Source organism: Hyperoodon ampullatus, assembly GCF_949752795.1.
Source record: "Hyperoodon ampullatus genome assembly, chromosome: 12".
NCBI classification, from domain to species: Eukaryota; Metazoa; Chordata; class Mammalia; order Artiodactyla; family Ziphiidae; genus Hyperoodon; species Hyperoodon ampullatus.
Window position 1 is genome coordinate 81,347,210 of NC_136925.1, and position 26,305 is coordinate 81,373,514.

At 44.3% G+C, this 26,305-nt stretch overlaps 1 protein-coding gene across 1 annotated transcript in view; it reads left to right on the top strand.

Moving 5' to 3' along the window:
* The window catches only part of FNDC1 (fibronectin type III domain containing 1), a gene marked incomplete at both ends in the record, with an annotated part of 97,568 nt that overhangs the window by 42,599 nt on the left and 28,664 nt on the right, over positions 1–26,305 (top strand). Inside the window, 10 exons of the mRNA XM_079716660.1 lie at positions 2,443–2,649; positions 7,284–7,382; positions 8,893–9,010; positions 10,964–11,151; positions 11,871–11,978; positions 14,653–14,841; positions 16,291–18,840; positions 20,616–20,716; positions 22,857–22,968; positions 24,069–24,455. Coding sequence (XP_079572786.1) covers positions 2,443–2,649; positions 7,284–7,382; positions 8,893–9,010; positions 10,964–11,151; positions 11,871–11,978; positions 14,653–14,841; positions 16,291–18,840; positions 20,616–20,716; positions 22,857–22,968; positions 24,069–24,455 — 4,059 coding nt within the window. The remainder of the gene's footprint in view (positions 1–2,442; positions 2,650–7,283; positions 7,383–8,892; positions 9,011–10,963; positions 11,152–11,870; positions 11,979–14,652; positions 14,842–16,290; positions 18,841–20,615; positions 20,717–22,856; positions 22,969–24,068; positions 24,456–26,305) is intronic.

Consider the following 26,305-nt stretch of genomic DNA (forward strand, 5'->3'; position numbering starts at 1 on the left):
AGCAGAGCAAATGGCCTGTGGCAGCCTGAACAGGAGTCATTTCTCACCCCCGCGTCACTGAGGTTCCCTCGAGGAGGTATGAGCTTTTCTTAAAAGTAAAATAAGCATCGTATGTTGTTGGCAGAGATCATTTTCACCTTATAGACTTTTTAAAAAAACATAGCCCTGACCCCTGCCCAAAGCTGGGCACTCTGGAACCAAACACCAACCGCAGGGGCTTCACCTCAAAGAGGCCGTGGCTTCACTCGTGAGAGGGGCTTCTGTTAAAACAGTTTTGTGGGTAGGGATAGTTTGTATCAGGGGCACACAGAGTGAAACATGACTTAGAAGATGTAAAGAGAATGAAGCAAGGTTTTTTGCTTCCTTTAAAATTTCTTCTCTCGACCTCTATTCCCCTGCTTATGGCTCATGTCAAGTTTATTTAATAACTTTGCATAAATCTGAAAATGACACAAACTCCATTCCTGAAAAGTTAAACTCAGTTGTGTATTTTGTTCTGAGGAATGTGCTCCAAAAATGTGCTAACTTCAAAAACCAAACCAAAGCTTCATTGAGAATAAACATGCTGCTCCTTTTCCAGATTTTGCTTTCCATAAATGGTTTTTACAAGATATTTTCCCTATTTGTGTTTAAAAAACTATTCTTACCCTCGCCCCACACAAAGTCTGTTCAGCAGTGACACATGCTGATGGGGAAAATCCATGTCCACAGTCACCCACAACGCTTAACAAGATTTGCCAGCCTGTACCTTTCTAGAAACACTGGATGTCACGTTGTTATGAGTATATAACAGGAGATTCCCACTAGGAACTCATAAGAGTAATCAACTCATAGGATTAATTCAGGAACTCATTCGATTCATCAATGCTGTGCCATTAACGACTTGGACTGTTGGTACTGAACACTTTGGGTAAATCATTTTCTTTTGAATTATAGCGATAAGCATATTTGTCATTTCCGTAATTGTTTGGTGGTCCCTAATTTTTATAGAGGCTAGACCTTGAAATGGAGAGCCTACCCCTGAAGTTGGAATAAAATTGAAATTGTAGTATAACCCCAGCGAAAGTGGTTACACTCACATAACCAGGGTGCAAGACAAAGTTTTGTATAGTTAGTTCATTGACTACATTATTGGATTAAAAACAAAAAAAATCTCAGTAATCCCTACTTTGTGTACTGGGGAAAATATTTGTTGAACCATTATATGATATTCTTTTAGTAGCCTTTAGGAATGGCGGTGCCCAGTGACTGATTAGATAGCTCCAGCTAATATCCAAAAGGATATTCCTTTTGGTTCGATTCAAGACATCGGAGCCAGGTGTCTGGCTTTTCGGAATAACCATCTCCAATGGCTATTTACTATGCTATTGAAACTCACTAACTCAGAACATTTGTTTTTGTATTTTGTCTTAGTGTTGAAATGTTAGCTTAGGTGGGAATTTTCCACTTTAATAAAATTAGTCAGAACTGATGGCGGGGTTGATATACAGAAACTCATTAGGTAACTGGATCCCCAGAAAGGGCTAGAATGTGGCCCACTGTCAGAACCAGGCAGTGTAGTTGTCACATGGTCCATAGCCCTTGTTCCCGATGTAAAAACAAAACGTTGAACACTAAGTATTGGCCACTGGAATGCCTTGCCTTGAGAATGTTAACAGTGAGAGAGATTCTTTTTTTTTTTTGAATTTGGTTGTGCTGAGTCTCAGTTGCAGCGTGCCTGTGGAATACAGTCCCCTGACCAGGGGTCGAACCCGGGCCCCCTGCATTGGGAGCACGGAGTCTTAACCACTGAGCCACCAGGGAAGTCCCTAGAGTGATTCTTGAGATTTTCAGTTTAGTAAGAAGAGTTCTCTAAATGGATTCATTTAGCAGGAAGGCAACAACAGACATGGGGAATAGCAGCTGGGTTTGTCTGAAGGGGCAAGACTTGGACATGTAAGAGAAATTAAGATCAAGACCAGAAAGCGGTATTTAGTTCTTAGTGATTCACCATAAAGACAAGGAAAGCCCATTTTTTTTCAACTGTATAGTGGAAAAGCTTCCAGGAGGGCAGTTAAAAATAGCATGAAAGTGTTTGCTGTATTTCACGCTGACCTTTTGCTTTCACTAGAAGATATATAGTTTTGGCTTTAAGGGAGCAAGAGGAAGTAGATGAAAAGGAACATTGTAAAACATCCAAGATTTCTGGCCGGCAGTCTCGAACACAGTATGTTTTCACTTTGAGTCCTTGAGATCTCTCCGTGTGCAGTGTGGGGAGGAACGTGGACACGGAGTGTCGATGCCCTTGGGGGAAGGATGTTCTTACTAGAACTGGTTACCAAAAATGGATGTTTTAAGCCCAACTGCTCATTGTGGTGGCCGGTCTTTGGATACGCTTTCCATCCTTGATGGTGAGCTCCAGGGTGTGCTGTTTAATGGTCTCTGTGTCGTGTCCTCTTTAAGAAAAGGACGTGCCCAACAAGCCCTTGCGGGTCCGAGTCCACTCCTCCAACGACCAGCTGTCCGTGGCGTGGAAGGCGCCTCACCTGTCTGGAGCTAAGAGTCCACGCAGATCACGGGGTTTCCTTCTGGGCTACGGAGAAAGTGGCCGGAAGATGAATTATGTTCCACTGAGGAGGGATGAGCGAACACACGAAATTAAAAAGCTAGGTGAGTTTCATGTTCATTGCTATTCGTTATTTTAATGATGTTGGCTGTCATTTCAAGGTTTTGAAGCCTGTTCGTGACAGAGCGTCATATTCCAGTTGTAACGTTCATCTTCCAGGTATTAACAGTTATTCAGAAGCTCATTCTCTGTTCTATCCTCTGTCCATGCCTCCATTCTTCCCACCTTCTGTTAGTGGTGGGACAGGGCTGCCCAGCAAGTGCCCTTCAGTGGCTTCCGGACCCAGTTGCACTGGGTCACTTTTCTGGACGTGAGGGGGCGTGGCTCATGCTTTTCCATCTTGGCTCTGCTTTCATTGTTTTGCTCTCTAAGCTGCGTCTTAGATCCTGGGATACTGGTCCTTGCATCCCATCAAGATGAAATGTGGTGGCAGCTGATGGAGCCTGCGGACCAAGCCTGCCTTCCTTCTCCTTCCTCTTTGCAAGCGCTCACTGGGTGGAGAAAGCATCAAAGCACGGGCCGTGGAGGCTGTGACCGGGAGAGGTTATGTGCTTGGTTGCTTGGTTCCAGGCCTGATCTCTGCTGGCCTTGCTCCTCGATAGGCCTGGACGGTGGACCCGGACCACGTTCCCAGGGGCGCAGCAATGATCCCTCACGCCTGGCGCTTCCTTGGGGGTGGAGACACTGCAACACTCGTGCAACACTTCTGCTTTTCTCCCTTCCCTCATGCCCCCTTACCTACGTGATGAGTTTGGCAGGAGGCGCCGGGCAAGCGTGGCCCGGTCCCTCCCTATCGCCTCCTCTGGGGGAATCCAGGCTGCAGAGTACACACTCTGTTTTGCCCCTCTGTGCCCGAGTTGTGGAGGGCCCAGGGCTCCTGGGGCAGCAAGGTCTGTCTGACTCTGGGCTTTGGTGTTAGAACGTACACCTGCCCTGTGTTCTCCAGCTTAGTTTGTACGAGCCATAGATAGTTTGGCCTCCACTGCTTATTCTTGTTCACTTTCTAATTGGAGCTCAGGCAAGGAAGAGGGTGTGATTTATTGGGCCTTCCCAAGACTCCAGTGGGAACGAGGGTCTCTTCACGACGCAGTCATCAGGCGTGGCTTGGCTCCCAGCCTACACAGTGAGGGGCTGGAGGCTGACCTGGGCAGATTTGAGCTGGTGGAGACACCGAGCGGGAGGCCAGGCTGGACTCGCTCCCTGGAAGATTCTCCGAAGTTACCTTCACTGCTCTGCTCACACACCCACTGTTGGAAAAGTCTGTTGGGTGCTCATGGCACAGGGTCAGCCAGGCATTCTGTGGGCTTTACGGGGTCTCCATGTGGTGGCACAGGCAGCGGTGAGCCAGGCATGGCATTGAAGCCTCAAAATAGACTCCAGACTTTTTCCAGCCCAAAGAGACTAGCTACCTGTCTGCTCCAAAGCCGCACGGAAACAAGAGGGATCGTGGGAGCGAATGGAGAAATCCGAGCTGTCCGTGCTTCGTGAAGCCTGACTTCAGTGTTAGCAGTGAGACCCAGAGCTAGAGGCTCAGCACCTGGAGCCACAGAATAATTTGGGGACTCTTCATTCATTCATTCATTCCTGGGCCTACCCCTTGCCTTGAGTGGCTGTACTGTGCAGGTTAAGTGGCTCTGTTTTGGTGATTCAGGCCAAATTCTACCCAGGATGTCAGCAGATAAGTAGTCACTAGTTTTGGATTCTTTTTTTTTTTTTGCGGTACGCGGGCCTCTCACTGCTGTGGCCTCTCCCGTTGCGGAGCACAGGCTCCGGACACGCAGGCTCAGCAGCCATGGCTCACGGGCCCAGCTGCTCCGCGGCATGTGGGATCTTCCCGGACCGGGGCACAAACCTGTGTCCCCTGCATCGGCAGGTGGACTCTCAACCACTGCGCCACCAGGGAAGCCCCTGCATAGGATTTTAATTCCATTGATGACCAAGATGCCATTGAAAGTGTGGTACTGCAAGGAATGGCCAAATGTTAAGGAAACTTGGAGAAAAGTGGTGGGCCTGTGGTCCTGTCAGCAGAAACCCTGCCCTCGGAGTCATTCATTAAACATGTCCTCCTGGGCATCTTCCATGTCAGGCATCATGCTGGGTACCAGCTCCCCGGCGGTCCCTCACAAGGGCAGACGGTACCCAGAGTGCGTAGTGCTCACCGTTGTGAAAGCAGCTGGAGAGGGAAAAGCAGGCACCAGAGGCAGGAAGCTCTGGGCCTTCTGCGGGGGGAGGGAGGGCGCCAGTGTTGAATCCTGTGGTCAAAGGAGTCCCTGGGGGCATGGGAATACAGAGGGAGAGGAGGTAGCCAGCCCAGGTGAGGTGGGAGCCGGACAGTGAGGTGGGAGCCGGACAGTAATGAAGAATGAGCAGGTGTGCATTTGGAGTCCTTCAGAAAGTTTCCACGGACCTTCCGAAGTAGTTTCTGCCACGTTACACCGAGGTTGGGAAGTGAGCGAAAATGGTGGCTCTGACAGGGAGGGTTGGGGCTTGGGGTCCTGTGGTCCCTGGGCTGGTGACGCTGCCATCACTTTGGAAATTTTATTTCTGCCCTTTATTCAATCATCAGGAGCACAGAAAGAAGTGTGCTGTTATACCATGGTGTCTTTATTATATTTCTATGAAAAAGAGATGGACTGGTGCATACCCAGCTGTCAGGGGCTTTCTCAGGCCCGGGGTCAGTGCCCGGTGAGCCCTGGGGCCCCGCCCGTCCTCACCTGCATTAGTAAGAGCCTGGGGTTTGGAGCCACACAGAGCTGGGTGTGAGACCAGTCCTGCATTTAGGCCAGGACCTTGGGGTCATCTCACCCCACTGAGCTGGTTCCTCAGCTGTGAAAGGGGCACAATGAGAGTAGCTTCCTCGTGGGGCTTTGTTGGCACTAAATGAAGAATTGATGTGCAACGCTTAACGCAGCACAGAGACTAGACCCAGTACGTGTGAAACCACTGTTACAGTTTACTGCCGTGTAGACTGTTCCTTCGAGATCATCTCGGGCCCAGCTGACTTGGAGAGCACAGCAAGTCAAGAACCTGGGCGTTCAGCAAATCCAAGAACTTTAAGACATGCATCGCAGATACGTAAAAGAGTCAGTCGTGGGAAATTATTCTTTTCTTGGTGGTTCCTGATCAATGATAAGCCACTGCTTTTCATATTTAGTTACTTAGACATGTTCCTGGGTTGTGTTGAACGGCAGAGTGTTTCCTTTGTGGACGTTTGGTGTACTTGCCAATAGCAGCAAGAAATGAACAGACCTGAAAGGACTCCAGTGTTGAGAAGCTCAGTTTGATGTTCTATGAATTCAGGCGTTACAAACTCGATTCTTCCCTTTTGTAAAACATATATTTCAAAATTCTCTGACAGAATAAGACGTGAGAGCCTCAGTCTAACTAATTTATTCATGTCACAGTATGAGTTTCACCTGCCCTATGTGTGTGTGTATTCACACACACACACACACACACACACACACACACACACACACACACGGGAAGGAGCAGGTTGTCAAGTATTGCCCCTTCCCTTGAAATGTGATTAGACTACAGAAGTTTACTTTACATAAACAGGGCTCTCAGTGTGAGTGTTTTTGAGCATGGGTCTCCTTTTATGTTTAACCTGACATGCTGTTTGTAAAAATGACAGGTTTATTTTCCCACTGCCATATGGAAGTTTGCAATTCCTGCAGGCATGACACCAGTGTTAGAAGTTTCCTTTAGGGTCTTAGTGCCGCCTTGTTAATGTGCTGAGGTATTACCTGATGATATAACTATCCGCGTTAGAAGTATGTCAGGTTGCCTCATTTTTATTCTTGAATTGATCAAGGCTGTTACAGGAAACTAGGTCGATAGAACCTGGGGTTGGGCATTAGCACCTTTAGATTTAGGGAAGATTATGAGTCCTTTTAGGGGTGTGACCTCGGGCAAATCAATCCATTTTTATGGCTTTGTGTCCTTATTTGTAAACTAAGAAGGTCAAATTGGAAGCTAGCCAAGGTTTCACTGGGGTCTCAGACTCCGTGATTCCATAGCACTTGAGAGTTGTAAGTTTTAGTTCATTATTGTAATTTGTTTCCAAATAAAGTTTTCAAGTCTCGGGTAAGTTGGACATTAGTGGGCCCAATGCACAATTTGGGGGGTGGGGTGGAGGTGAACTAACTGAAAGAACAATCCAGAAATAAAGGATGAATTTAAACTCTTCCATTTGCCTTTAGCTAATCTTCGGAGACCCCGTTCTGAGGATTTCAGTTCGAAGGGCACAGCATCCCATCCGGGCTGCAAGCCTGGTGCACTGGCTCTTCTTGTCTCTCTCCCTTCTTTTTGATGACAAATAAAAACAGGGTCATTCCCTCCTCTATGTTTGGAGGTAAAAAAAAATTAGGGAATTGTGTGGGTAAATATTCCGTTCATTTCTTTTTTAAACGTTGTTCATCTTTCTTTGATGCTAATGAGCTAGAAACCCATTTTTCAGGAATTATAGGTAAAAATCCCTTCCACATTTCCTGACATAAATCGTGTTCTTTTTGAGTTTAGTTCCTACAGTTCTTGGTCTCACCTGTAGTTGTCCTGAATAAGTAGGAATGCCCAAGAGAGATGAGAAGGTAAAGGGGGAGGAACACAGACGAGCAAGGGTGTGCTTTCCAGAAAACCAGCTGCAGAACCTCATCCCTTGCTTGTTGGTCCACAGCCTCCGAGTCAGTGTACGTGGTCTCACTGCAGTCCCTGAACTCCCGGGGTCAGAGTCAGCCCGTCTACAGGGCTGCCCTAACAAAGCGGAAGATTTCAGGTATGTCTCCAAGGACGCGTCTGGTCAAGCCATGGTCTAGGGCTTGTTTGTTTCTAAATGATGCTGGCTGAGCGACAATGCACATGGATTTTATTGAGTATAAAAGGAAACAGCAGGGCAGACTTGGTCACATTTTGGAGGCATGTGTGTTTCTTTTCTACTCAGAGGCTGGAGTGTTCTTGTGATGAAATCTATCTCTGTGTATGTTTGAATGGCTTCAGATCTGTCATGATAGGAGTGCCAAGCATTTATTCCATTTAACAGGCACAGTCTGATCCATGCATAAACTGCCCTTGGTGAGAGACTGGGAACAAAGGGAGAGAAAGAAGAGTAGGTGTGGAGGGGGCAGCATGCAAGAGACGCACTCACACTTTATTTCAGCTAAAATTGCCTAAAAATCGCATTGAGAAGAGTGAGAAAAACTGTAATAGTGTCTTGCTGGTAGCCTGATCATTGGTTACTTACTAAGGGATACTTTTTTCCACATCCATTCAACAGATATTTTTTATATCAATCATATAGTAACAAATTAAATATACCTTTTCTGGATCATGTGCCTTAATTTAAAGAGGGAACCTACAGCGTAATGATTTTCATGAATTCACAATTTCTTTGAATTATACAATATAGCATATATCTATATATTATACTTTTATACTGATAATTATTATAATGGTACGTTGTATAAGAAAAATCCCACATGTATGTTGTTTCACTTTTTAAATTCTTTAATTGCTGCTCTAGAGGAAGTCCCTGTATCACTTTTCTAACAGGCTACATATTCCCACCTTCCCCTACTTGTACTGAAAGCCACATCCTTTTGAAACATGATCCCTGAAAGATGAAAAGAAAAACACAAAACAAATGAAAAACCCCCAAAATTCCAAGAGACTAAAAGCAAAACTGAAGACATCTTGTGAGTCTCAGTGTTACAGATTGAACAAAAACTATAAACTTTGTGACTTTACTGTATTCCATTGGAAGCTGGCAAACTGAATTCTCTTTTCTGTCTGAGTATTACTTTTAATCTGCCTTGGAATCACAGATTCTAAATTGTGAGGACCTTGGACTCAATGTGACTTGTGCAGTCGTTGAGCTAGAATTTTTATTTCATGCCATGATTGCCCAGGAAATGCTCTGAATTGACCCTTTCCTCCCCTAAACTTTTGCCTCCTGTAAAAATTGCATTATTTCCCAGAAACTCACAGTGTATATTGAGAAAACGCTGAGTGATTTGGAGTATCTCTGACCAAGGGCAAAGCACCTCCTTTTGTGCTACTCTTCTTATGTCGATTGAGTTAGGCAGCTTAGAATGTGTTTAAGAAGAGGAAGAGTGGGGATTTTGGGTTTTCTGCATTGACCAGTCAAATAATTGCTTGACTTTCTATTCATTTCATTTTATCTACCTCAAGCATAAGCAATTAAAAAAATAAACTCTGGGGACCAGAGGGACTCAGGGCAGAGCCTACTGTTGGGGACAGCCTTTCCATGTGCACAACTGTCATTGCAGAAGAGGATGAACTGGATGTACCTGAAGACATCAATGTCCGGGTAATATCGTCCCAATCTGTGCTGGTAGCCTGGGTGGATCCTGTTTTGGAAAAACAGAAGAAAGCTGTTGCATCAAGGTACCTTTCCTTCTTTCTTTGTCTTTATTTTCTATATGAGAGACATGGTTTTTCCGGCCCTGAAGAGATGTGTATCTATTTGAACGATTGTATTTTTGGACATATGTGAACGCTGACCTCTTTCGTAGCTGACGGGTAGACTGTTGTATGACAGTCTAGCTAATCTCGAGTGTGGTACACATTGCCCACAAATCAGATTTGTGTAAGACACACAGCAGGACCTCACCTCTCATGTGTTCAAAGTCTTAACTTGTGTTTGGAATTCTCCTAGATTCTGTTTCTTTCTTTGCCCCCAGTTGTGTTTTGCTTTGTCTCATGAATGTTCTGTTCACGCACAGGGGACGTGGGTCCATCTTGGGAGGAGCCTTACCATCTTCCTGTTATCTGGGAAGAGTGGCAGCAGGAAGGGTCCTATGTAGAGTGGTGGACGTCTGTCTGATGCCTTGCACACAGTGGTTCTTCTTTAGACAGTCTTCGGACACTGCACTGCTTCCTGTTCAGCTCCTCTGTGTGTAACAAAGTGCACATATTTTGTCTTAAGCCACGATCTTATGCTATTCTGGTTTTTACATTCATTTGCAATAGCAATGGAGGAAAAACCATAAGGTTAAAATAATTTTTGTGCTAAAAAGGCCACTGGTGAATGCCATTTCTAGTTAGTGGTAGATTAACAGAGTCACAAAAATTTTGTGTGTTAAATGACTAAGTAGTGTACATAGCCAAGAGAAAGCCAAAGATTTGGTGGTCTAGTCACTATGTATTAATTTTTGAACCTATTTGCAACCAGGAAAAGTGATTATACTTTAGAAGATGAATGGAATATAATGCTGAGTGTGTGTGTGTGTGTGTGTGTATATGATATATATTATAGAGCGAGATATTATACATTGGATATATATTAGATATATTATTTGTACTAGATAGAGCTTCTGTTACTGTCTGCTAGTAAAAAAAAGACATCTGCTTCTTGTCAAAGACCTCAGAAAATGCATAGTGATTCTCTCCCAAGCCATAGGGCCTCCCCCAACATGAAGTGTTCCTGATTACCACTGGACTTTGATTTCCAACATCTTGATGAAAACAAGAGGGCTTGAGTTTTCTTAGCAGAACTTTTATTGCAAATTGGTATGCTGTGTCTGCAACTGAAGTCTTATCCTAACTAATTAAATATCGTAATGAATAGCACACTTTTAATGCATCAAATGCTTTCTACTGTAAAGTGGCCACAAAGAAAACTTCTTAGAAAAGCAGTGCAGTAAATGTCATTTGCAACTCTTAATGTCAAGTGTTGAGGATGTCTTATGTCGGGGATTGCCCAGTATGACCATGTTGGGTCACACCGTACTTCTCTGCCTGATAATCACACAGCAGAGTTCCTTTCATAAGCGCCTCTCTCCTGCTCTGTTACACATTTTTGTTCCATCTCATGGTAATAAGTCTACTCAAAACCACATGGTGCCTTTCCTTATAGAACTTATAGAAAACATGCCTGCTTTGGCATGAAATGAGTCTTCTTGTCTTTCTTTTCTGGAGAGCCAAGGTACTTTGGGCCAGTTCTGGTTCTTAATATTGCGTCTTACACACAGTGTACACACACACACACACACACACACACACACACACACCCCTAATAAGGCCCTTGCCTCAGAAAAACAGTCTCCCTTCCATCCCTTCCTTTTAATCGCTGCTTGACCTTTTGAGCAATAAGACATTTTGGTGTTGAAAAGACAATAAGGTCCATCTCTTCTGGGCTATTTTAGACACATCTCCCTGGAACTTAAGTAGATCTTTGAGCCAATAACAAAGTCAAAAGTTCAGAATTTTCTCCTCTTTGATTTCTCTACTTACCTCCAAAAGTCATCACTGTGGGGAAGGGAAAACGTCAAGGAATCCAGTGTTCAGGTGCAGAGAATTGGTCAGAGGGGTGTGCTGTTGCCTTGCATTTTCTTACAGACAGTACACTGTGCGCTACCGAGAAAAGGGGGAGTCTGCAAGGTGGGATTACAAGCAGGTCTCCAACAGACGAGTGCTGATAGAGAACCTGATTCCAGACACCATGTATGAATTTGCAGTCCGCATCTCACAGGGTGAACGAGACGGCAAATGGAGTACATCTGTCTTCCAGAGAACACCAGAATCTGGTCTGTATTCAAAATGGCCTTTGGACTTTCAACTTGGGAATTACCACTAAAAGAAGATTTAAAGACAGTTTAAGATGCCAGTAGTGATAAAGGGCAGCAGAGGCATTTTTCAAAGTAACATTAACCCTAAATTTTGGAAGCGTTTCTATGTATGAACACAAAGAAGTTTCCTTGGGTCCATGTTGTATTCTTCACTGGCTATTTTCATGAGCATGTTATTCTGACATGTGGAGCACATTAAAACCACGTGGAGCCTCCATAAATCCCCACTGTATGTGTGAATGCCCCTGGACAACACATGGCTCTAGAATAGAGGAGAGACTCTTCTCTTTTAAGGCTGAGGTCGTGTTTGATTTGGGGGGAGAAATTTGTTCTATATTTAAGACTACAATTATTTTCTTTTAAACTGTGTCTTTAGAAACCTTATTCAAAAGAAGTTGAAACTGGATTTTCATCTTCTTTGTATATTTCAATTTTCAGCAACGAGGGAAATTCTGAATTCCTAAAAGCATTTCCCTATGTATGTCTAACCTTACTATATGAGTTGGTAAAACTGATATAAATCACACAAAGAGCAAGTGGAGAATTTTCTCTCATGTATAATAAAAATTAACACAGTAGCTCTGCAATAAAAAATGTGTATGTAGGGACCACGTGTCATTTACTTTTAGAATACCCATAAGGGCACAATTAAACCTTGGATCCTTGTCCTTTTGTAGCTCCTACCACAGCTCCTGAAAATTTAACCGTCTGGCCAGTCAATGGCAAACCTACGGCTGTCACTGTAGCTTGGGATGCACTGCTTGAGACCGAGGGGAAAGTGAAAGGTAGGAACCTCATTACTTAAAGTATAAGAAGCACGTGAGAGTGAAATACCCCAAAGAGAGCTGTGTACGTTGACTCTGATAAAAACGGGTTCTAATCGCAGGCTTGGTGACTGCACAAGCAACAGGGAAGCAACATACCTATGTGGGGTGCTAACGCAATGGACAAGGGTATTTCATGAGGGGTTTTCATTGTCAGTAAGACCCAGGTCATCATGAAGATGACTTTTCATCTTCCCTCTATGCAGGTATTTTGATGCTATTATCAAGAGGGCTGTTTTTAATTGTATGGATGTGACATCATAACCTTTAACCAAACAAAATGACACCCTGTTTTTCACGCTGTGGGCCTTTTCATGGTGCCAGTAAGATCATGGCAGGTAGGAGTGAGCAGAAATCCCATGGGACCATAAATGTCTCGAACGGGACTATAAATATTTAATGGGCTTGAAAATCAAGTAATAAAATAAAATGTTAAATAGACTTTTTCCCTATTTGTCAGCATTTTGAACAATTGATTTTGGGTGGGGGGCTGGTTGAGGAAAATATGAACTTAAAATAGAAAAAAATACTATAGATTTAAAAAAATGAAAATAGCATAGAATATCCACAACTAAATATTAAAATGGTCTGTTGAGAACATTAAATAAAAGCGCAGATAATTTCTTTTTAATGTAAAAACATTTAAGAACCTTTTGGAAGTCTATCTGGAGACACTTAAAAGGGTGGTGTTGAGGGTTCCCCTGACATCACCTATACAAATGTACTCTAAGGCTACTTTTTATTGTTGCTTGATTTTGGAAGAAAACTATAATATGGAAAGTTTGTGTAAGCTTAAGAAAATTCAGAAAATTATCACTGATCATCTTTGAGAATTTCTTAATTGAAGAAATTGGGTGGTTCTGTTTTATAGTCAACTGTAAGTTATCTTTTCTGACCTATAAGGATATCTTTTCACTGAACGGTAGAAATTACAGAAGGTAGAGGTAGGATAGTATTTTCTAAACTTAATGCTTTCTCACTTCCCACGTTTTTAAAGAATATACTGTACTATTCTTGCTCATTTTTTTCAGTGGAATAAATCAGAAACAAATGAAGAGAAAAAATTGTTAGGATACCCCCTTTTAATTGTTCTTTTTATGACAGTTTGAACATTGGTTCTGTATCATTATTGTGATGCTAAAAAGACTTCTGAAACTCGAATAAAGACATGTTTTAGCTGACTACCTTTTTTATAAAAAAAATTATGAAGTTATTTAAAAAAAGTTATTGCTCCTTTGGTGACCTTATTACCATGCCACTTATTTTTTTCCTCTTTCCCACATCTTAGTTTATATTTATAGCTCTTTGGCAAAAGAAGCTCCCTGGTAGTCAATTAAATATTGCCAGAAGTAATAAATAGCTACTGAGTTTTTATGTCCAAAAGAACTCATGTACCTCACTAACCTAAAGGTGTAGTGGTAGGATTGTAAATTCATAATTATCCTGGGGCATTTTTTATGCCTGAGAAATAGAAAACATAATAAAAGAATATACTTTGACATGGTTAAATTTTTTCCAGATGAATTGAATCCACAAAAAAAATATCAGAATTACAAAATTTTGTAGACAGTGGGTTCTTTTAATTCTTACTTTTGACCACCACAAATGACTAGTTTGTTCATTTTCAATGAGAAAAGAATGCTGGTTTTTCTTGTTTTTTGTTTTTCAGACAAATGTACTTTTTAAAGATTAGAGCTTAGGGAAAAGGAAAGATCATCCATGCTCCCCTAGGAAGTATGGTAATTGCTTGGTCATTCTGTAATTTAAATTATTTTTCTTGGTTAGCTCCTACCCATATTAATTTGATAAGTTTTGTAAATCTTGAGTTCATTGGCAGGAAAATAGGCATGACAGTTTTTAGTTGAGGGTGAAAATTATGCTTTAAAATGTGGCTTCCTTATGTTGCAGTATTTCCATATAAGCATAGAGATATATTAGTCCCTTGGACTGAATTTGCTATGATTTTCAAAGGCCCAAGGCATTATATATTTATCGATATAGCCAATTAAGGATGGAGACATTAAACATCACATAAATCCGTGACTCAGCAACTTTTCCTCACAGTTTTAAATACTGTGAAAAATCTTTATCTGAATATATTAAGAACTTTCGTATTTCCTACAAAAGTGAAATTATATTCCAAATATGGAATTTATCTGGCTTAATGCACAAATGCAGATAGCCCAGATTAATAAAATGGAACTCTTAGAGGTGTCAGCAGCTATTCAGAATCAGTTCCTAGGAATTGTCATCTTTTTTCCTGTGGTTTCATGTCTTCTGCATACAGCCTGTCATAGTAAATTAGTAAATAAACACAATGAAGAAAAAACCCAAACACAAGGGTAAATATTTTTGGTAAATGTATGAAGACTGGCCTCCTGGGGTCCATATATTTAGTTTGCTGTAAATGGAAAGTTGCCAGCTGACTGACTCCATAGGCCTGTCTGGTAGCCTGATTGAATTGCCAGTTCACCTTCTACTGTGTCTTTATGCTCCAGCTACTGACTTGGCGTGCATCGCTAGAGAATTAATTTTAGTAATGCACGTTCTAATTCATCCTGCCCATACAGTCTGTCTACTGGACACAGGACTGTTTTCAGTTTCCTCCTTCCAACCGTCTGCCAAATCATTTCAGAATACATTCTTTCATACGCCCCGGCTCTCAAACCATTTGGAGCAAAGTCCCTCACCTATCCTGGAGAGACTACTTCTGCCCTAGTGGATGGTCTGCAGCCTGGGGAACGCTATCTTTTCAAAATCCGGGCCGCAAACAGGAGAGGATTGGGGCCTCATTCCAAAGCCTTCATTGTCGCTCTGCCAACAAGTAAGTAAGCATTGTGTATTTGTGGTTCTCTTTTTCTCTCTCTTCATTACTGCTAATTGTGGTGTGTTACTTTGAATCATGCTCTTGGGTTTAGAACTGCTCTGTTGATGAATTTTGGGGTTAAGGTACCATACTGATGCCTATAATATTTTTGTGGCCCCTTTAGAAATTGATCTCCCCAAACGCTAAGATGTTATTGATGGCTAATAACATTAATTACTATTATAATAGTAATTATGAATTATGTAGTAATTATGTGACTAATATATTCATTATGTGATTCATCTTATATCACTGTGTAATTTGGGGTTTATGATGACAGGGAAAGAACATTTTTACAGACAGAATGTGACATTTTTAGTTCATTTTAATGAATAAATGGCACCTAAAATTTTTATAGTTTGTACACCATTATTTTGGGGTGCAACCTTACTCAGAAGAATTTCAGTTACCTTGTTTATCTGCTCAGTATCAAACCCCAGCATGTTAACAAAAACCAAAATTGGAGTGGGGTGTTTCTGGACTGTGTTTTCTTTCCTGCTTGTCTACATTTACACCAGATATTGGGAGCTTTCTCCTTCATTATATGCTGTGAGGATCCACAGTATACTGCAATATTACACAGTTCTATCATTAAAAAAAACCTGAAATAGATGAAGTTTGATCTCTCTGGATCTCCCATTGCTATATAAGTCCTTCTCCCCTTACAGCATCCCTTCCCGCATTCCATCCTGCTCTCAATAAAGGGTAAATTATAGGGTACACGTAATATAATGTTTTGCCTACCCCGGGGGTCTTTTTATTTTAGGCTTTATTGTGGGATTACAAATGTATCCATTATAAAAGGGATTTTAAGCAAGAAAAAAGCAAGTAAGGACATGTTATGTGGAATAGGGGACTCTTTGTCATGCCTCAAAAATTACAAATTTGTAGCTCGCCCCGGTCATTTGCAAATTACACACAACACATCTCCGTATAGCTTTCAGTATAGATCATTCAACATTTTGTGCCAGGCTTGTGTGTATTTCTTGCCTACATTGTAAAGAATGGCTATAATGCACTTGTAATATCTTGACAGTTATATTAAGAAAGTCCTATATAAGATTTTGTGCTTACAAAATCAGTGAATTACTTCCAAGTACTCATTTCAATTACTTCCAAGTACTCATCACAAGCCTGAAAAGCCCGGCTTCAAATAAGACGTGGCATACATAGCCTGAGTCAATTTATAGAAACTCGATACACTTCTTTTCTAGGACTATATTACTTAAAGCAAAATAGAACTTTAAAAGAGATTGCTATAATTGGGAAAGTAAGTGTCATGTCTAAAGTGTCATGTCTAAAGTTATCAATTATTATTACTAATTTTAAACACCTCCGTACTGCCATCTGACTCATTTTCATATTTCTTCTCTTCTTTGACATCAAATTCTTTAAAATCTATTACAGCCCCTACCAGTGAGTCTGATGTTCATCAGAAAGCAGACACGGAAGATCCTCCCAAGCCTGAAGAGCCCGAGCCTTCCTCATCTTCGCCCAAAGCTCCAGCTTCCTCAAAACACACTCGTTTGCCTGTTTCTCCCCAAGGGAGAAATGTCAAGAACCTGCTTCTTGACTTGAAGAACAAAATATTGGCTAATGGTGGGCTGCCCAGAAAACCCCACCTTCCCCCTCGGAAGAGTGGAGGGGTGGATCTTCAGTCGACAGAAATCACCGAGGAGGAAGCGCTGGATTCCCGAGGGCACCCACCAACCTCGCCCTCGGAGACCCAAGGCCAGAAGCCCCAGCAGAGGCCACCAAGTAGGCCTGTTCACCCGGTCCTGCCTGCGGGGCGGGCTCCAGGGAGAGCCCGAACGCCGGGGCTGCCCCGGAAGGACGGCGCGGACAAGCGTGGCTCCTCGCCCCCCTCCGCCTCTTTGGTCCCAGCCACACCCCCTGAGAGCCGCGCTCACCGCCCTTCCAGCTCTGATGACAATGACTCCGAGGGCCAAGAGGAGGAAGGGCCAGCCGCAGGCTCCCCGCAGCCGCCTCCCAGGAGCGCAGCGCACGCCCGGCCCGCCCTGGCGCCCGCCCGGCACCCAGCCTGGGGCACCCTGCGCGACGGAGGCTCCGCGAACCACGGCGCCAAACCAGCCTTGCCCACTCGGAGGGCGCTCCACTCTGAGGATGGGGAGGAAAATTCCAGGGCTTCAGCCCCACCCGCGAGACTGTCTCCATCCCACGCGGGGCCGTCTCAGCTGCTGCCCACCCAACCACAGCCCGGGCCCCCGCTCTCCAGGGGCTGGAAGGATGGTCACGATGCCCCAGCCGCCAAGTCCACGGCGCCGTTACGGGCTACCCAGCCCTCCTCGGTCTCCTCTAGTCTCTCCTCAAGGACACAGGCCTCTGAAGGCGGAGATGAGTCGGACGGCGGCGGTGACAGTGATGCTGAAGAGAAAGGGAAGCCGGCTGAAGCCACGGCCCCGACGGTGCGGTCCCGGGCGCCTGTCTCTGGACATTTCAGTGCGTTCAGGAACAGGCCTTTCGCTGCCCCCGGCAGATATCCGCACAGGCTTGGTGGCAGCCGAGGACCCCGGTTACGGACCTCCAGCTCCCCGCCATCCACCGTGGCCCCCCGGGTTCACTCGAGGGTGAATTCTCACCCAGCTTCTGACCACAGGCGAGGCTTGGGCGGCCATGAAGACAGCGAAGAAGAGGCAGGGGACGAACAGCCGCTCCCGGCCACCGTGGCGAGTGACCACGCGTCTTCCTTCTCCGGGCAGCCTGTCTCCCGGGGCGCGGACCACCTGAGAAGAGGGCCCCAGAGAGCGGCGAGCCTGCAGCGGAAGGAGCCCCTCGAAGAGAACCCCAAGTCCGCGGGGACCTGGGCAGGGGCGCATCCTCAGGCCAAATCTCCGCCCTCTAAGGCGCAGGATGTTCAACAGAGCACCGACGCGGGCGTGGAGGGCGGCTCTCCGCAGGCGCAGCTGCCTCCTGCGCCTCGCTCGCAGCACCACCGCGGGACCCGCGTACCCCGGAGGATGGGTGCCGGGTCCGCCGCTCCGGAAAAGCAGCCTTCATCGGCCGTCTCCGCGTCCCAGCAGCAGCCCCGCGGCCCGCAGAGCAAGGAAGAGGGGCGTCCGCCTTCCAAACCCCAGGCCGGGCGTCCCCACCCCATGTCGCAGGAAAGCGCCTCCTTCTCAGACCCTTACTCGTCCAGAGGCAGCCCCCACGGGGGGCTCCCCACGTCTCCCCAGAATCAGAGCGAGGATTCCGACGACAGCGCAGAAGCCGAGACCAGGGGCATCCGGGCGCCCGCATACTCGGAGGCTGCCAAGGTCGCCACCCCGTCCCTTCCCAAGCACCGCCAGGTGGAGGCTCCGGCAAGAAGCGCCGGCGACAGTCACCTCCGCAGCCCCCTAGGCAGGCCTGGCAGCCTCCACCCCCAAGCCCGCCCCAGGGTCCCCGGCAGAGCAGGGCCCCAGGCGGTGGGGAGGAAGGCCGGTGCGTCCCAGGCTGCGCCACCCAAAAGGGAGCCCCTGCCGTCAAAATCGCAGCAGTCGGTCTCGGCCGAGGAGGAAGACGAAGACGTGATGTTTTTTAAAGGAGGAAAGGACAAGGACAAGGACCCACTGTCTTCCTCTGTTCCAAAGTGGCCCTCCTCCTTCATCCCCAGGGGCGGGAAGCACGTGGATGGGAGCATCGCTAAGGGGGAAGCAGAGCTTGCGCCTCCCAGAGTGAGCTCCCCGCAGGACAAGAACGCCACCCCGGTGAAGCGTCCTCCTCCTCCACCTCCGGGCAGCTCCCCGAGAGCCACTCATCTCCCGCCCAGACAGCCCCCTCGCAGCCCTGCCACCCCAAGTCCCACGGAGACTCCCCCCTCCTCGCCGCGGTTCACCACGCGCGCCCCGGCCGTCTACTCGTCCACCACCCCTATGCTCTCCTTGCGCCAGCGCATGATGAACTCAAGATTCCGGAACCCTTTCTCACGCGCACCTGTGAGACCCCCTTCCAGACAAGGTAATTTGTTTTTAACTTAACACTTTCTTTACGGTTCTCAGCAGTGTTCGTAGAAATTCCTGAGAGCCTTTTATTTTATCGAGCATCTGCTCTGTCCAGGCATTGTGTTAGGAGCTTTGCAGATGTAACATGAGCGCATCCTCTTATCCATCGCCTGGGTTTGCATTGCTTCTCCTGGTCTTCAGATGAGGAAACCAGTGCTTAGGGGTCTGAGTGGTTTGCTGGAGGCCAGACAGCTGTGAAGTGGCTGAGCTGCAATTCCATTCCCAAACACTAACTCCACAGCCCTCGGCCATTCCGCTATCCCATACTGCTTCTTTGAGTTCCTTAACATGCTCTAAATCTGAAAATATGTCGTAGCCATGATGCCAAACTCAGGTTCCTGTGTTTTACGTTATTTTTAGTTGTCCCTGTGCCAGGGCATATTAAGGAGTCCACAGGAAGGAGTACCTCTCTGTGTGGGCTGGATCATGTGCTTGTTCTGCATATAAAACCCTCAGCTGAAAATACCCGGGGACAAACTCAAATGTCTTGGGTGAGGATTGCTCAGACATTGCAATTAGTGAATGTTGCTTCAAACCTCCAGAAAAGGCATGTTAAAGATGAATGTCACACAGCGGGGTAGCAGGCCGATGTGTGACTTAGGTTGAGGACAGCATGTAGGCAGCTGTGAACTAGAGTCTACATGGACCCCAGGGCAGGATCTAAGGTATTTACCCGAAATCTGCATTCAGTTAACTGGTGCCTTACCCTCTCCTTGCATGGAATCAGGGCTTAATAGAACACTTTTGAATGAATGTATTAATATTTGTTAATCTGTGCAATATGTTCTTAATTTAGCCCAGCGTAAAGACATAGAACAGTATCCCACGTGGAGTTCAGTTTTCCACTAAAATGGACTCTTTTGCACAAAAACCTAAGACCCTGACAATAGAGGTAAACCCCACATTCCCTTGTACATAGAAAAAACTCAATAAATTTTAAATTTTCATTAACTATTTGAGCGAGAGAAATGTCTCTGACCCGCAAATAGCTGTCAGGAAGCCCAAGCACTTTATCTGGTGGGCCAGGCTGGAGCAGAATGCTCCCAGTGGAGGCCTCAACCAAACTGCAGCTGATCAGAAAGGGCATGAGGTGAAGAGAGAGGGCCGGTGCAAGGAGCAGACAGACAGCAACTAAGGCCAGCCAGCTGGGCCTGCCACTTCCTCTCTGAGCAAATACTTCTCAAGCAGCCCACTGAAGTCAAGCTTTGAGTCAGCTCTGTGGGCTTATGCTCTGCAATTGACGATCGGGACCCAAGTCAGCTAGAAATAGTGGGCATGTTAAGTAGAATCTGTGGAGGAGAGCAGGACAGCATCTCGTACACTTTAGAGAGAATTTTCCCCATCCTTCCAACTCTCCTTCCCTCTACCTTCCAACTGGCTAAAATAAAGCTACAGCTACTAGCTTTAAGGTCTTAAGCCTTATCTGGAAAATTTACTTAGGCTGAACATGTTTATTCCCCCAGTAATGTCAGAAAACTGTGACTTCACCATACTTTTCATAGACATTCATATTTGTCATGAAGAAGTCACAATTTAAGACTATCATTATCTAATATATTTGAGCTATTGGTTTAAAATTCTGTTTAGTGTTCCTGTTTGAAAAGGTGTGTTACTACATATAGTTTGGTATGAAGCCAACTTTCCAGGAATGATGAATTTACCAGGTTCTGTTGTTGGATTTTTTTTGTTTCTGTTTTGGTTTGTTTTTTGTTTTTTTTTTGTACTGTGTAGGTTATAATGGAAGACCAAATGCAGAAGGGAGAGTACTTCCTGGTAGTAATGGAAAACCAAGTGGACAAAGAATTATCAATGGCCCTCAAGGAACAAAGTGGGTAGGGTAAACTTCTTTACACATACCGATTATTTTCATGCTGTTGGGAAGAGAAAAATGGTGGGCATTGTATAATAAAAAATGAAGCGGTCTTTTTTTTTTTTTCTCTAGTTTTAACCACTTGTATGTCAATATACTTATACTATATTGTTTCTTCCAGTGCTCAGAAAAACCCTTGATTCTCCTGAGTTAACTAGTTTGCTTTCTTCTCATAACTAATTAGGTCAGACGTGGGCCTTTGTTCCCATTTGCCTTGATTGGTTAGGAAGGTCACACAAATGTTTGGGCCAACCAGTTACAGAAGCACAGCCTCTCAAATGAACTTCTGTTTTCCCACTCCTGCCTGACAGCTTTATTTTATTTCTTGTTATTGTTCGATTAAAGAGTATACATATTTCTTGTAAATTGTCTCAAATCCTTTGTAAAAGGAAGCAGGGTAAAAACAATTGAACAAACCAAAAATCCCTGAATCAGATAGGCAGTTTTTTTTGTTTTTTTTTTTTTTTGCGGCACGCGGGCCGCTCACTGTTGTGGCCTCTCCCGTTGCGGAGCACAGGCTCCAGACGTGCAGGCCCAGTGGCCATGGCTCACAGGCCCAGCCGCTCCGCGGCATGTGGGATCTTCCCGGACCGGGGCACGAACCCGTGTCTCCTGCATCGGCAGGCGGACTCCCAACCACTGCGCCACCAGGGAAGCCCCAAATAGGCAGTTTTTATCAGATCACCTTTTGACTCTTCCAACAATTTGACCAAAATAAAAAATAAGAATTAGTGCTTTATGTATGTTTAAGCTAAATGACTTTAACTTCCTGGGGTGAAGATAAATGTTTAGGAGTTTTTGGTGGGTTGGGGGTGACAGGCAGAACACCTTACAATGTTCAGAGTTTTAAAATATTTTTTCGGAGACTCAAAAAATTATTTATAGTAGAATTCCCAGTCAAAACTTCCCATTTAAAACAATAAGGTTTAGGAAAACATACTGAAGAACTTCAAAGAATTTTCAGTCACAGGTGACCTAAAGATCCATTTTATCATTTCTCAAAGGAACAGAAATTTATGGAAGGAAGAATGCATATTAAAGCAAAGTGTCATTATAAACAATTTTGAATTGAAACGGTATGGAGTAGATTTCAAAAGTAGGGTTTATATAAATAAGTTTTATTTTAATTACTGAGACAGCACCCAACAAAGTGGCCTGCTTGCAGGGGCTCCTCCAATGGCCTGATTGTGCAGAGTCATGGTTTTCAAACATTGGTGAGCATCAGAATCCCTGGGGGGCTTGTCAGTGCGGTCTGGGTAGGGCCAGGTAATTCTCATATCCGACAAGTTCCCAGGTGAGGCTGGGGCAGCTGGTCCAGGACCACACTTTGAGAACCAACAGTGTAGAGCATGAGTTGTTTCTTAACAGAGATAATAATACCTTTTGTTCAAGTTTTATAATTCCTTAGAATATGAAAAATTTTCATGCATACTGTACTAGGCAATTTAATTACAAATTAAATTGGTTTTGTTATAGCAACTTTGATTTTTAACACTAACAGCCAAATAGAAACATGTCATGTTCATGGCAAGAAGTTAAAACAATTCAGAAATATATGAAAAAGATAAGCATCCCAAACCACTTCTTAGAAATAACCCCTATTAACAGTTTGGGATATAATCTGTCCAGAATTTTCTCTCTGCACTTTTAAGTTTATATACACGAATATATTTTAGTTCTGCAACCTAATCAGTCCTATAATCTAAGTCTGCATCAGGATATGTCAATAAATATAGAATTTCCAAATCCTTTTCATTGGCTGCATAGTATTTCACTGGATGGATGGGCCATAATTTATTTAATCTCTTTCCTCTGTTGATGAACACTTAGGTTGTTTCCTACTTTTTACATACTACAACATATTAAATGGTAAAAGTATTTTGAACATCTTTTGAATATTTGAGAAACTTAAAACAATTTACATATTATATAGATAAGCAATTATAATATGAAATGTGACTGTTTCGTACTTTATTCTTATTAAACCTTATGAATGATGCTGACAAAAATAATGTTTCCTATTCACATATGTTCATGTAGTTGGATTAAGGTGAACATTTTGAAATGTTCAATATATCCTTTAATCTGTGTCATGGATTTAGGTCGTGGATCTTGATCGTGGGTTAGTATTGAACGGAGAAGGAAGGTACCTCCAAGATTCACAAGGAAATCCCCTTCGAGTTAAACTAGGAGGAGATGGTCGAACCATTGTGGGTAAGTGAGAGTGTTTTTTAAGGAACAAAAGTGTCCTGACTTAGCTGTAGAGTGACATCTTCTCTCTTTCTCCTCCTACTCATTTTTTTTTTTGCGGTACACGGGTGTCTCACTGTTGTGGCCTCTCCCTTTGTGGAGCACAGGCTCCGGACGCGCAGGCTCAGTGGCCACGGCTCACGGGCCCAGCCGCTCCACGGCATGTGGGATCCTCCCGGACCGGGGCACGAATCGGTGTCCCCTGCATCGGCAGGCGGACTCTCAACCACTGCGCCACCAGGGAAGCCCCCTACTCATTTTTAATGGGGGCCCTTGAGCCATGTGGAAAGGAGGTGCCTCAGAAGGGGGCAGAACTTAGCTTCTTCCCTGATCCAACTGTCTTCTTACAGACTCCACCCTCTAGAAAAGGTGGCTCTTGACTTCATTCTTGGAATTGGGCAGCCGAGAGCAGGAGTCAGCAAAGCAGCTTCTAAAGCCAAACCCTGTCTGCTGCCTGTTGTTATATAGCCTGGGAGCTCAGAATAGTTTTTACATTTTTAAATGACTGCCAAAAAATCATAGAATGATAATATTTGTGACATGTGAATATTATATTAAATTCACATTTCACTATCCATACATAAAGTTTCAGTGGAGCATAGAAACATGCATTTGTTGGTGTACTGTCTGTGGCTTTTTTGCCCTGTAGTGGCAAAGTTGAGTAGTGGTGTCATAAAGCTTAAAATATTTACTCTCTGGCCCTTTACAGAATAAGTTTGCCACCTTATTGTCCACAGTAACACTTAAGTCTTTAGGGGTAGGAATGAAGAGGGGGAAAGAATTACTTTCCTTACTGGAGACTTCGAGTTATTGCAGGTAATGGGGCATAGCAATGAAATATTTATATATTTATATAAGGTAGTACAGAGTAATGGATAATATAAATAGCCTAGAAATTTCTGGATAGCAGCAGATACTGCTCCCTCACCTGATGTCCCTTTAATTATTTCTTTGCCTTTTACTGATGAAAATAGAAGCCTCTGAGAAGACATTTTCCGCTTGCTTTTTGCTTTCCCTGTGTCCTTTCACCTTGTTGCACAGCTTTTGTTTGATTTTTGTTTCAGATCTGGGAGGGACCCCCGTGGTGAGCCCCGATGGCCTCCCCCTCTTCGGGCAGGGGCGACATGGCAAACCCTTGGCCGGCCCCCAGGATAAGCCCATTTTGAGCCTCGGAGGGAAGCCCCTGGTGGGCTTGGGGGTCGTCAAGACAACCACCCATGCCTCCACCGCCAGCACGCGACCCCCGACCGCCACGCCCCCTCGGCCCACCACGACCAGCACCACGCGCCCAGCGACCACCCGAACCACTACACAGTCAACCACCACTACCACCACCCCCGAGCCCACCGCCCGCATCCCCACCTGTCGCCCCGGGACCCTGGAGCGACACGACGAGGATGGCAACCTCGTCGTGGGCTCAGATGGGATCCCGGAGTGCCACCCCGAGGAAGGTAACCGTCTTCGTTGTACCGGTAACTCACGTGATGGCACGCTGCGTTGCCGACTAGGGCCGCAGAGACTGTGGGGCGGTGAGTCGGGTTGCACAGTGGAGCTGCAGCTGCAGGCGCTTGTAGTTCACGGGGTTTACTGACCACGCTGTGTCACAACTAGGGTGGTCAGACTCAGCAAACAAAAATATTGCGTGGGATGTGCTTATATGAAAGCTTCTCTAAAATTCAAATCTAAGTGGGCATCCTCTGTTTTATCTGGCAATCCTTGTCACCACCCCAGTCAAAACTCTGGCTGAAACACGGGACATTGTCAGTTTGGACCAGTGCTTCCCAAAGTGTGTCCCACTGGATATTAGTAGATTAGTACTTGTTATAATAATAATTAAAATATAATAATAATTATATAGTAATTTTAAAAAAAAGGTTCTGTGATTAGCTGTGTGCTGTAAACAAGGTTAAAGGAATTTCTTACTGTTGGACTCTAACCGTGGAATAGTCTCAATGTGAATTTTCAAGTAAAGTAGCATTTCCCAAGCACGCTTGCTCAGTAGTCCCTTTGGAAAATGCTCATCCTTGCGTGGCAGCAGGGGCCGTCCACTGGCTAAGACTGAGCCCTTTCCCTGCTCTGGGGCACCCAGCCAGGGCTGCCCTGCGCCCCTGCTGTGTCGTCCTGTATTTGCCTCAGGCTCGAGGAGGCAAACCCACCCCCATTCCCTCGGGTCGAAATGAACTGCAATGCAGACTGTCAAGCTTCTGTCTTTTCAAGCTAACGCAGAGTGAAGACCCTTCATTTCAGGAAATCACACTCATGCCCCGAATTCTTACATAGCATCATTCACCTCATAAACCCAATCAGTTTGAACATGAATGCTGTCTCCAAACTGGGAATTCTGTTTGAAGTTAGTCTTTCCACGAACAAGTTCCGAAGAAACAGGAACATTTGACATATCTGAAAAATTCACACCAAAGAACAAGGAACACACTGGAGAAGAGGATGATTGGGAAGAAAATTCTCACACTACCAACTAACCCAGTGAGTACGAATTGGAATTTACCTTTGGGTTTCTGGTATGAAAATATTATGTATCTTCCTTACTTCTGCATAGGTTGATGTGTTTAGTTTTTTTAATTGAAGTATAATTAGAACAGATATTTGTTTAATAATTGGTTGTAAACAGAAGAGTGACTATTTTGGATTTGGTTCTAATTACTACTACTATTATTATTAATATTTTACATTTTCTTTTGTCTCCTCTGATGTAGGCCTTATTGCATGTTCTTTGCATTTCGGGGCTTTTTAGTTGGCATGAAAGTCAATATTTTTCTTGGTATTTTTTGTTTCTTCTTTTCTTTGCAGATCATGATAGAGATGTGTATTTTTTACTTCACTCCTGTCCATTCGTCTGATAGCCTAGCCCAAGCCAAATTAGTGTCCAGGTGTTAGTAATAATTTATCTCTAAAAGCAACTATACTCCAATAAAAATAAAAAAATAAAAATAAATAAAAAAGAAATGCAATGGTAGTAAAAAAAAAAAAAAGTAATAATTTACCTCTAGACAGCATTCTGAAAATAAGTACAAAGTCTTGGAAAAAAAATTAAATTTGGGGAGAGCAACCTATCATCCTCAAACAATATCATGAAGTACTATAATTTATGATTTTAAAAATACTTCTGTATGGCTTACCTTCTTTATTTCTGCTGCTCCACTAACAACTTTATTAAACATTTCATTCCTAGTATTAATTCTAATCATAGTTGTTTTTATTAAAAACATCTTTAATAATAGCTTTCTTGGGACAGAAATCACATGCCATCAAGTTCTCCCTTTTAAAGTGTACAGTTTTTAGC